Below are 13,133 nucleotides of genomic sequence, written 5' to 3'. Positions count from 1 at the left end.
TTTTGAACATCTTCACAACGTAAAAGGAAATCTTCCTGGTGGTGTTGCGAACAGCCAAGCTCATGAGGAGGACAAAAATGATGTTGGTGAAATTATGCTTGAGGAAGTGGAAAGGATGGTAAATAAATTTCATTGTCATAAAGCAGCAGGAATAGATGAAATTAGATCTGAAATGGTGAAGTATAGTGGAAGGCAGGGATGAAATGGCTTCATTGAATATTGAGATTAGCATGGAGTGTTGGTAAGGTACCTTTAGCTTGGACAAAAGCAGTAATTGCATCTGTCTATTAGCAAGGGAACAGGAAGATTGCAACAACTATTGAGATATCTCATTGATTAGTACACCAGGCAAAGTATTCACTGTCGTCTTGGAAGGGTTGAAAGGAAGTTGGATGAAACCAGTGTGGTTTCAGACCACAGAGGGGCTGTCAGTATCAGATTTTCAGTATGCGCCAGGTAGTTGAAAAATGCAACGAGAGGAATAGGCAGTTGTGTTTATGTTTTGTGGATCTAGAGAAAGCATATGACAGGGTACCAAGAGAAAAGATGTTCATCATACTGGGGGACTATGGGATCAAGGGTGGATTGTTAAAATCAATCAAACGCATTTATGTTGACAGTTGGACTGCAGTGAGAATTGATGGTAGAATAAGTTCTTGGTTCAGGATACTAACAGGGGTTAGGCAAGGCTGTAATCTTTAACTTTTGTTGTTCGTAGTTTATATGGATCCTCTGCTGAAAGGTATAAAGTGGTAGAGAGCAATTCAGTTAGGTGGAAATATAGTAAGCAATCTTGGTCTTAATGGCAGATTGTGCTGAAAGCCTGCAGTCTAATATCTTGCAACTTGAAGATAGGTGCAATGAGTATGGTATGTACATTAGCCTTTCGAAGACTAAATTGATATCAGTAGGTAAGAAATTCAACACAATTGAATGTCAGATTGGTGATCCAAAGCTGGAACAGATAGATAATTTCAAGTATTTAGGATCTGTGTTCTCCCAGGATGATAATATAAAGGTTGGAACTTAAATAATGGCAACTATTTATTTACAACAGATACAAAAGAGTTACATGTTAGCAACCTTTACTGTCCTTCAATGTAGTCACCAGCATTGTGTGTAACGCAGTCCTAGTGATGTGGAAGTCGTAGTATACCTTTAGCAGAGCCTGTTCATTCTGTTGATGGTGCAAATGGAGCGGTCTACTGCCTGTCAAATCTCTGCAACCGTTCTGAAGCGAATGCTCACGAATCGTCTGGTTATGATCACTGTCCAGTAACACGGCAATAGCATGCACTTCTTCACTCGTAGGACAACCTGCCCGATAAATGTCTGCCACAGTTTGCCGACCATTGTTGAAGGCTTTTACCCAGTGTGCCACTGTTCTGCAAGGCAATGCAGATTCCCCGCAAGCCTCTTGAAGACCTTGATGACACTGTCGTGCTGTACGACCTCTGACACATTCAATCTTGATCCAACTCCGTTGTTCCTGTTTAGAAAACATAGTGAGAATGGTACGTTAGACCGCTAGCTCACAAGTGACTGTTTTTCTCTCACTTGTGCACATGCAGGTGATGAGGAAGGGTGGGTCCATTTGCTCTGAGGTAAGGTAGCTATGTAACCAAAGTGTGCTATCAGCGACAATATTAGATTCTGTTGCGTAGCGTCTCCACTGTAGTGTTGCCACTATTTAAGTTCCAACCCTTGTGTAATAAGTGAGATTGAATCAAGGGGCAGTAAAGCTAATGCAGTGAGCTCGCAGTTGAGATCAACATTATTCTGTAAGAAGGAAGTCAGCTCCCAGACGAAACTGTCTTTATGTCGGTCTGTTTCCAGACCAACTTTGCTTTACGGGAGTGAAAGCTTGGTGGACTCAGGGTATCTTATTCGTAAGTTAATATTAACAGACATGAAAGTAGCGAGATGATTGCTGGTACAAACGGGTGGGAACAATGGCAAGAGGGTGCTCAGAATGAGGATATGAAGGCTAAGTTAGGAGTGAACTCGATGGATGAAGCTGTACACATAAACCGGCTTCGGTGGTGGAGTCATGTGAGGTGAATGGAAAAGGATAGGTTACCTAGGAGAATAATGGACTCTGTTATGGAGGGTAAGAGAAGTAAAGGGAGAACAAGACGACGATCTTTAGACTCAGTATTTAACGATTTAAAGATAAGATTGCAAGCTGTTCACTTCATGACTGTATCAATGAATTCAATCAACAAATGATTAAACAAATTAATTTAAAACACCACCTAATCGATACTTTATTTCTTGCCTTTTGGCAGAATTATAAAAACATTATCATATCCAGGACATGTTTTGACCACTTACAGTGATCATCTTCAGCTGTCTTTAAGAATAGTTTAGATGAAACAATTTGATCAGTAAGAACATTAAAATGTTAAATTAGTTTTCCATGGGAACTAGTAACTATTGCTTAAAGCACTTGAAATTTGGGGGAAGGGGGATAAGGGAGAGGGGTGTTAGTGATGTGGTGTGTAAAAAGGTACTTAAATTACAATTTGCATCTACAGTAATATTAAAAAACTTATTTTCTAATTGAACATTTTTAAAAAATCTTAAAATGTCTGTAATTAGGCACTTTTTGTAAAAACACTAGGTGGCTTAATCTTGCTTATATTAAAATCGATGTGTATAACAGTCTTCAAGGTTCTTATTGATTGTCTGTTGTGTTGATTATCTTCCTTGAAGGTTGCCTTTTTATTTTTAGCAAAAGGTTTTGTTGAACTGTTAATTTACAACATCCTATGGTGACTTCTCTATTAAGTTGCAGATTAAGCCACCTAGTGTTTTTACAAAAAGTGCCTAATTACAGACATTTTAAGATATTTAAATATGTTCAATTAGAAAATAAGTTTTTGAATATTACCGTAGATTCAAATCGTAATTTAAGTACCTTTTTACAGACCACATCACTGCCCCCCCCCCCCCCTCCCTATGCCCCTTTTCCCCAAATTTTAAGCGCTTTAATCAAGAGTTATCAGTCCCCATCGGAAAGTAATTTTAGATTTTAATGTACTTGATCATCAAATTGTTTCATCTAAGCTATTTTTAAAGACAGCTGAAGATGACCACTAAGTGGTCGAAACATGTCCTGTATATGATAATGTTTTTTATAATTCTGCCAAAAGGCAAGAAATAAAGTATCGATTAGGTGGTGTTTTAAATTAATTTGTTTAATAATTTGTTGATTAAAGATAAGAGGTATAGAACTAAAATGAGGCCACAGCTGTAGTTGCAAATAGAGGATTGTGGTGACATTTACTAAATTCACAGAGGCTTGCAGACTGAACGCTGCAATAATGATGATATATGTATGTATGTTAACAGTCTCACAACACCACAATTCCCTTCGCTATGAAATTTATAGAAAACCTACACAAACCATAAACACCATTCATCAAGACTCTTTACATCCACAAGTCCACAAACGTGCTGCATACTACAGCATGATTCATTGTGCGTTCAATATCCCACTGTTAAGAAAAGATCTTATGCATGAATTAAACACCATCAGAAACATAGCCAAGGCCAATGGATATAAGAAACATTTCATTGAAGGAAGAATAAATGAAGTCAGACATCAACTTTCCACTACCCTCACTACAGAAGAAAAAACTAACAAAACCTTATTTTCCACTTGCACTTTTAATAATCCACAGATACACCAGATTTCTAACATTTTCAAAAAACATGTTATAAAAATATCTTTTAAAACAGACAATAATAATGCATCAGTTCTACACAACACAAACTCATTTAATAATAATATTAAATTGTCCACATATATCGGCCAAACAGGTAGAAACTTTGACACAAGGTATTTAAAACATGTAAATTCATGTAAATATAATAGGTTCCAACTATGGGAAAGTATATGATGGACTCAATCCATAAATTCATGAATATTGATCAAAATCTAAAAATATTAAAATTGGTTAATAAGGGATCTCTGCTTTAAAAATTGTTTCATCCACCTGGATCCATTCTTTAAACCCAATTTCAAACTTAATGAGATATCAGAAAAACCAAACCCTTTATTTGATCTATTAATTCCATTTTCAATTAAAAAAATTAAGTGCTCTAAACCCCCTTTTCTCCAAATTCCCTCCAGCAATCACCCACCATTCCACATCTCTCAGCCCCACCTTAGGCTACACTATACCTCCCATCTAATAACTCAGCTCTTTTTTTTTCTCTCTCTTTCAATATTTTAATGATCCATATTGGAAACAAATGAACATCTGAACTTTCCCATGAAATGAAATGAAATGTCATATGGCTTTTAGTGCTGGGATATCCCAAGATGGGTTTGGCTCGCCAGGTGCAGGTCTTTCTATTTGACTCCCGTAGGCGACCTGCGCGTCGTGATGAGGATGAAATGATGATGAAGACAACACGTACACCCAACCCCCGTGCCATTGGAATTAACCAATTAAGGTTAAAATCCCCAACCTGGCCGGGAATCGAACCCAGGATCCTCTGAACCGAAGGCCAGTACGCTGACCGTTCAGCCAACAAGTCGGACGACTTTCCCATCAACATCATTCTGTTCACACTTGTTTCCGCTGAACTGAATTCTAGAAAATTCTTCAACTGCTAGTATTTTAAGTGTTTCACCTGGTCTTCTGTGAAGTGCATTTTTCAAATTGGAAGAAAACTCAGAATTTACGCAAGACATGTGATTGTGACGAGTGTTTAATATTCAAATCTTTACTTGCCTTCCACTGAAATTCAACAACACATGCTTGCTTCATAAATTTTATCTATAATTCATGTCTTGCCATACCTTTTATTGATTTTGACTGATGATGGTCTTTAGCAAGACCGAAACTAGTTTCATTAAATATATGTAACCATGTTTAAGGTTACAATAAATAGTATAAATAGATGGAAACCTTTTGCTTTTATTTTACATTATATTTAGTTCCACGTCATTCACACTGTCAGTATACCCACACTTGGTCACCTTCCTGGAATCCTGCCAAGTTCACCAGCAAATCATATTGGAACTTAATTTGGTTGCTATCTACCTGTGAATCACATTTTAAAGCATTTGCGCTATGATGCACTAGGAGCATTCTCCACACCTGCTAGAAAACTTGGGTCATGCGCTCAGTGCATACCCTTATGCGCTACTGTGAGCTTGCATTCGTGAGATAATAGCTTCAAATCCAACTGTCGGCAGCCCTGAAGATGGTTTTCCGTGGTTTTCCATTTTCACAAAGGGAAATTGCTCGGCCTGTAACTCAATTAAGACCATGGCCACTTTCTTCCCACTCCTAGCCCTTTCCTATCCCATCATTGCCAAAAGACCTATCTGTGTTGGTGCATCATGAAAGCAACTTGTCTTGGGCATACCCTTTGATATCCTTGAGTGGATCCACTACTTCCCATGCGTCACTAGTTGTTCATGCTCTGGGGCTGTTCCAAACATTAACATGTTCAGTGCAGATCATGCACTGAGTGCATGACCCAAGTTTTCTAGCAGGTGTGGAGAATGCTCCTAGCGCATCATAGTGCAAATGCTTTAAAATGTGATTCACAGGTTTCTTGCATGATAAGAAAGGCTCTCCTCATCATTTTGTACATCATGTAACTCCAGTCTGCAAGTAGATTCATCCATAACTAGATTTGCGCATGCGTATTTAGTTTCCACATAGGCCTATTTCCTCTCCTCAGTTCTCTTCATACGTCGTCATTCTTTTGGGGATCTTTGAGCAGTAAAACAACTTCAATACAAGATAAGTTACAGAATTTTATCTTTTTTTGTTATTATAATAATAATTTCAAGAGAATTTTGAGTGATTCCGCTTTTGAATTAATAAACTTCAACATTGCAAATAACTTCAGTAAAAGGACCAAACTTGCAATTGTCATTTATTCCTGCATCATATTTAGGCTGTGAGTAACATGAACATAAAATTTAAACATATGAAATTTTTACAACCTAAAGTATAACTAAAGCAACTAAAGTATCACTAACTAAACTAAGGTGAGTAAAGTATAACTAAATTATATACAGGAACACATTGCAATAAACAACCATATTCACTCTCATTCATGCATCCCATTCACACTCAAGAAAGACTGGAAGTGCTTAAAAGATGACGCTGGCAAAGGATTTTAAATTTTGTCTTAGATTTAGCTTCTCTGATGTCAGTGGGGAGTTCATTCCACCAGCTCGTGGCGGTGATCGTGAACGATCTGTTGTAGGTTGCGGTTCGATGCACAGGAATTTCTATCGTACAGCCTGACCGGGTATTGAACAGGTGTAGGGAACTAAGGTAGCGAAATCTGGTGGATAGGTAAGGAGGAGTGTTTTCAGAAAGCACTTGATACACCAAAGTAGTTGCATGGAGTCTACGCCTGCCATTCAGTCATAACCAAGATAATTGTGTATAGAATGGGGATGCATGGGCGTATGGTTGTATGTCGAATGCATACCTGATGCATGCATTTTGGGCACGTTGCAGTCTCATGCTTTGCTCGTTATTGATATCAATAAAAACTGTATCACAGTATTCAAGAATTGGAAACAAGAGTGATTGAATGAGCTTTATTTTCAAGGACCAAGGAAATATATTTTTAAACCGCTTCAGAGGATGCAGGCTTTGATATACCTTTTGGCACACTTTCGTCACATGTTGCGACCAGTTCAATGTTTCGCTTATAGCCACACCAAGATTCATAACTGTTTCACAAAATGGAATAATGGTATTGTTTATTGCTACAGGAGGAATTTCATATTGTTTTAAGACGTGTAAGTTTTTCGAAGTACCAATGATTATTGCTTGCGTTTTAAGAGGATTAATTTTGAGATTGTTACTCAATGCAAAATTACTTATGAGACTTAAATCAGCATTAACTTTTTCTACAGCACTCTGAATTTTATCAGTTCTTGAGTGGTAGTAGATCTGCAGATCATCAGCATAAAGATGATACTTGCAATGTGTAATCGATTTGGCAACATCATGTAAGTAAATTGCAAACAGCAATGGTCCAAGTACAGACCCTTGGGGGACACCGAGGGGTTTGTTAAGCCACTCAGATCTGCTATTATTTACTTTGACACATGACAGCGATTTTTGAGGTACGAACAGAAAAAGTTTATTGCCGTCTTGCTGAAATTTAATGAATCCAATTTTGAAAGTAGCAGTTGAGGAACAACAGTATCAAAAGCACTAGGAAAATCAAGTAGAACAAGTACAGTCACTTGTCGAGTGTCCATTGCCTGTCGGATATCATCAGTTACTTTCAGTAGGGCAGTCGTTGTGCTGTGTCCTTTCTTGAAACCAGATTGGTAAGGGTCAAGCAGTGAGAAGTTAGTCAAGTAAGTGAGGACTTGTTCGTGTACCAAGCGTTCTAGTACTTTGGAAAGGGGTGGGAGAATGGATATAGGGCGATAATCTGATGGTAAACTAGGAGAATTCTTCTTAGGAGTAGGAATGACGATACCGTGCTTCCACACAGTTGGGAATACTCCCTGTACGAGGCAATGATTAAATATATGCGTCAGAATAGGTAATATGGCACCAATAATATTTTTTATGAAAGATAATGATATGTCGTCATTACCCGGAGCATCTGACTTGAGGGAGTAAATTACATGCTTTACATCATTCGCACCAACTTTTTTGAAAGTGAATTTTACTTGATTTACTCGGGAATGAACATTTATGGCGTTAATATCATCATCAGTTAGGTCATCAACTGGTCAATGATGATGATGATGATTATTATTATTATTATTATTATTATTATTATTATTATTATTATTATTATTATTATTATTATTATTATTATTATTATTATTATTATTATTAGTATAGTTAGCATCATAGTCATTATTGTCAGTAATATCATTATTAGTGTATGCTGATTTCGTAAAATGAGAATTTAGATCATCAGGTGGTATACTGGATGTCTGCATGGTCAGGCTGCAACCTATACCCATCTGATGCAAATGTTTCCATATTAGTGCTGAATTTCGTCTGTTTGTTATCTCTTGAATATATTTATACTTGCTGTTACGAATTAATTTCTTAACTTGATTTCGAAGAATACGGTAATTTTCGAAATCACTAGTGCTTTCAGTTCGCCTAAATCGCCTATACCAAGCATCACCATTTGCCATGACCGACTTAATTTCATTTGTTAGCCAAGGAGACGAAGGGTGAGAAACTCGAATTTGCTTCTTCGGAGCGTGTTTGTCGTACAGTCGTAATATTAAAGAGTTCAGTCTGTCAGCCTTATCATCAATGTCATTAGTCAGTAGAATGTCATTCCACGGCAATTGATATGCTTCATTTCGTATTATCTCAGTATTAAAATGCTTGAAGTCCCTTCGCATTATGTACCTGGTTTTGTACTTTGGTGCCTTGAGAGAGTAACATAAGTATATGAGATCGTGGGTCGAAATACCTGGTACAGCAAGCTGTCCATGTTTTACCACTTTCTGCGGATTGTTTGTTATAATAAGGTCAATCAGTGTGTGAGACGTGTAGTTTATTCTGTGAACATGGTTAGTCGCGTTTGTGTCAGTATATTGTAATCCATGCCATGGAATAAGTTTTGTAAGTATGTTGATTCGTTACTTGTAACTAGGAGATTAGTATTGAAGTCACCAAGAATGATTATGTTTTCGTACAGCGGAGTTAACTTCGATAATGCCACTTCTAGGTCAGATATATGTCGTATGTCCGGCGCCTTGTATACCATTCCGATCAGTAGTTTTTGATTATTAACCAAGAGTTCAACAAACATGAATTCAGGTCGAAATGGAGTCTTAGGATCTGAGGTCATAATTATTTTACTCTTTAAGTGACTACAGCAATATATAGCGCAACCACCCCCTACACGATTTAAACGATCTAGGCGATGTAATGTCATGTTATTCAGCTTTATGAGATCAGATTTGAGTGACTGCTGTAACCATGTCTCTGTTACACAAATACAATGCAAGTTACTGTTACAAAATAGAGCCTGTATTTCGTCGAAGTGACAAAGAAGAGATTGTGCATTGATATGACAACACTGAAAATATTGTTGGTGGGGAGCTAACCTTTTCTTAAGAATGTCTCCTGCCACAGCTGGTGAAGGGGAAGGTAAGGGTGAAGGCGGACGACAATGAAGAGGGATAGGGTCATTGACATCACGGACATGCTGTTCGGTATAAATAATTGACTCATTTACGTTAGCCATTGTCAACAGAAATATTCAAACTACTCACCCTAGTTGTTTCATAAGCACCTCCAGAAATATTTACACAATCACTCTCGCACACACAATCACATTCAAATACACAAACATTATACGCTATTATATCACTCATTGTTTTTCCTAGTCAATCTCGTCACTCACATAAGGCTTATTAATTGTGCCATGCTGCTAACAAACATTTTCTGTCCATTGTCTTTCAAAACAACAATGCGGCCGTCCTGTGTCCACACCCGTCGGAGTCCGAAGTGATCACGTGCCCTGTTTAGAATAGTTTTTCTGATACCTGTCAGGGATTCAGTCAGTAGAAGGCCAGTTCCTTTTAACAGCCGCTTGGCCCTCCAAACTCTGTCCCGGTCATGATAACGCACGAATTATATAATTATAGGGCGCTTACCCGAAGCAACAACCTGAGCTGTGGTTCGTTTTAGCACCCCTAAACGATGGCAACGATCTATATCAGACATAGTTATATCTACATTTAACTTGCCCGTCATCGTGTTGATAACTTTATCGTAAACGTTCTCTGCCGGCTCCTCTGGAATACCATGCAGCACTAAGCAGTTCCGCCGGCAGTCCTGTTCAGCTTCATCAAGCAGTTCGGCCTGTTGTTCAAGGCGCTGTTCAGTAAATTCCAGTTTTTTTGTTATGTCTTTCAGCTCACTAGACACCTTTTCATGGAACTGAGAGAACTCAGCCTTTAGCCGCTGCAGCTCATCCGCGCGGCAGGTGCAGCTTGCGACGTGTTCCAAGCGGCCTTGGAAGTCCTTCATAACATCTTCAATAGACGCTACACGACGAATAGCTTCTTTAGCGGACATACTGAAAGATGCTTCAGGTCAATGACAGTTTAGTTACACTGAGAAAGTCATAAATGGCACTTGTTGGCTGTTAATCTTGCTAATTAACGAGATTTACTGGAGAGGCGTTTCACACAACAGCAGCAGTTGGTGCCATCTTGAACATCAATCAATCAATCAATCAATCAATCAATCAATCAATCAATCAATCAATCAATCAATCAATCAATCAATCAATCACCACTGATCTTAATTTAGGGCAGTAGCCCAAGGGGCAGATTCCCTATCAGTGTTGACTTAGTCCTTTCTTAAATGATTTCAAAGACGTTGGGATTTAATCGAACATCTCCCTTGGTAAATTATTCCAGTCCCTAATTCCTCATCTTGTAGAAGAGTGTTTGCCGCAATATATCATTTTGAATTCCAACTTTATTGTCATATTATGATCCTTCCTACTCTTAAAAACTCCACTCAAGCTTATCTCACTAATGTCATTCCAAATCATCTCTCCACTTACAACTCAGAATATTCTGCTTAGTCAAGTTGTTCATATACTTACTCCCAGGTCTTCCCAGACCAGACTTTGCAGAATTTTCTTAACACAACTCTTTGTCAGATATCACCCAGAACAAAGAGCGACTTATATGCCCTCTTCTTTACATCCTTGCTGCAACCCCTAAATACCCTCAGTACCATAGTCTAGTCCAATAGACCTCTTTTATGTCAATAGTCTTCCATGATCTATCTACTCTGTCAAAAGACCTTGGATAGGTCAATAGTAATACATTCTATTTGACCTACTGAATCTAAAGTATATGCTGTATCTTCCTGGAATCTTACAAGTTGAGCCTCACTGGAATAACTTTTCCTAAACCCAGTCTGTATTCTATCAAACCAGTCAGTAATTTTGCCAATGTATCTAATAAAATCAGAAAGAATGCTTTTTCGGAGCTTACATGTGAGTCCTGTCAAGCTGTCAATACTGGATTTAACAAAATAAGTGATGTAGGAATCTTAATAAGGAAAATTACTCTGATAGAATTCCTATAAAATATTTTTTAATAATCTGTTTGGAATGAATAGCTTAAATATGTAACTTAAATACATAGTCAACTCATGAAAGGACCTCAATGCACTGCAAAAGAACATGTCATTCTTATAGGGAGAAAGTATTGGAGGCTATGAAAATGTGCTTAGACTTGCTTTAATAGCCCACATTAAAATTATATCTTTTTTGTTTTTCTTGTCATGTGAAAGAGGTTCCTCAGAAGAGGAACTACATTGTTAGAACACTTGTGGTTGATCAAGTTTCTCTTGTGAGGAGATGGAGCTAAGTCTTCGCCAAACTCATATGGCAGAAAACTCAAAAGATATCATGTCCAGCTATGAAAATACATAAAATTGGAACTGTGTTTTATAGTTGTCTTATCTCTGTTGCTTATGAAACTGAAATCATGGTGTCTGTTTGATAAACTATGACTAAATGTAACTGCAATGGTGTTGTCACTAAGAAAACTATCTGTTTTAAAGGGTTCCTCATGACATACAGGAACAGCTTGCAGAACTTGTTGAGGATCTGGCAGCTGAGCAGCGTATATTAAGAGGTATGTATTTAAAAAAAGGAAGGTTTTCTCAGTTGAAATGCTTAACACATACTCTTGTTTCATCTAATTAAGCCAGGAAAATTAATAGTAATATAAATAACTAAATGAAGGATGTCTATGGATTATGAAAGTAAAAAAAAAGTCATAATACAGAAATTTGGTCGTTAAAGTCGTGAAAGTTGTGAATACTATTTTCAGGGCATGAAAATACTAATCAAGGAACTTAAGGCATGCTAAGTTTACTAGTTTCTACAGCTAAAGATGTGACTCTCTCTATGAATTGACAAAATTTTGTAGTATTATACTGACTGTTCCATAGCAGTTCAGTGGTGGGAAGGGGATTGTCTGTAAATAAAGAATCACATTGAGAATCTACATGAAGGATCTTTAGTTGCCATTCGGTCTATAATTGGAAATGTTTCAACAGCTGGAAGCGTAAGAAAGGTCCCAATCAAAAAAATGATTGTCTGTTGTGTGAGAATTGCCTCTTCAAAATGGCAGAGTGCTCTGTAGGTAATTGCCAGGAAAAGAGCAAATGAAGACTTGAAAATCCTTCATCAGAAGAAGGGAGGGTTGGTGGAGCAGACAGAAGAACTACATTGTATTGAAACATTTCAAAAACTTACAGAACATTTTTTTTCTTTTTTCAAATGGACATTTTTCCCTCCAAATTCTTTGTTTTGTAGGATGCTAATTAATTTATTATTTAACCACCTATTCAGTACAATTAGGAATTGATCATTGTTACCTTATGAATGTGAGACAAGTTTTGCCTTTCATAGAAAGCATCTTCAGTCACTGTATCTCCTCAAGGCTAAATCAGGTACCTGATTTAAAATTAAAATGTAAATACTAAGGTCTAATACTAACATTTTTACAATAGGATAAGTCTAAGGAAAAGAATACAATATTCGGTGGTGTACCGGGAACTGTTCCAGCCCTGTACATTGTTTTATAATTGCCGGAATATATGGAAAAGGGACGGCGATAATATGTGTTCGTATGTTCGACATCTTGTGCGAGCGCGATGCGAAGCTCCTCGTGGTGAGCTGGACACGACATGAGCAATGAATCTGCGGGTGACGTCATTGCCACATGTTGTGCGCCTTTCTCTCGAATGTACTGGAAGGAAAATGTCTAACTTTTTAGCCGATTAAGTTACGTAAATGAGACATACATCATCGTGTAGCTCATGTTGTGAACGTAAACATATGTCCGTTTCAATAAAATCCATCACGGCATTCAAGAGATATAGGCGAGAAAGGAATCACACTTCCCCCCAGTGATGTGGCAAGCAGCCTTGGATCGTATGGAATATAAGCAGCGGACCAGACTGTAGCAATTCAGTTCGCATTCTTCACAGCTGGCTCGCATGTTCTGCTGCACGTGACGAGTCGAACTCAGTATTCATACTGCCGGACATTGTAATACTTAGATAATTTTGACGGCAAGTTGACACTTAGTTTCTGTGAATACCCATGAGTAA

The 13,133-nt window shown here is 37.8% G+C and overlaps 1 protein-coding gene across 1 annotated transcript in view; it reads left to right on the top strand.

Moving 5' to 3' along the window:
* LOC136875915 (fibrous sheath CABYR-binding protein) overlaps positions 1–13,133 on the top strand; it is a 381,453-nt gene that overhangs the window by 166,409 nt on the left and 201,911 nt on the right. Inside the window, exon 12 of the mRNA XM_068228254.1 lies at positions 11,574–11,647. Within this exon, the coding sequence (XP_068084355.1) occupies positions 11,574–11,647 (74 nt within the window). The remainder of the gene's footprint in view (positions 1–11,573; positions 11,648–13,133) is intronic.

Source organism: Anabrus simplex, chromosome 6 (genome assembly GCF_040414725.1).
Source record: "Anabrus simplex isolate iqAnaSimp1 chromosome 6, ASM4041472v1, whole genome shotgun sequence".
In the NCBI taxonomy this organism is placed as follows: Eukaryota; Metazoa; Arthropoda; class Insecta; order Orthoptera; family Tettigoniidae; genus Anabrus; species Anabrus simplex.
The sequence above is the reverse complement of the archived record's forward strand: the minus strand, read 5'-3'. Positions and strand labels throughout refer to the sequence as shown.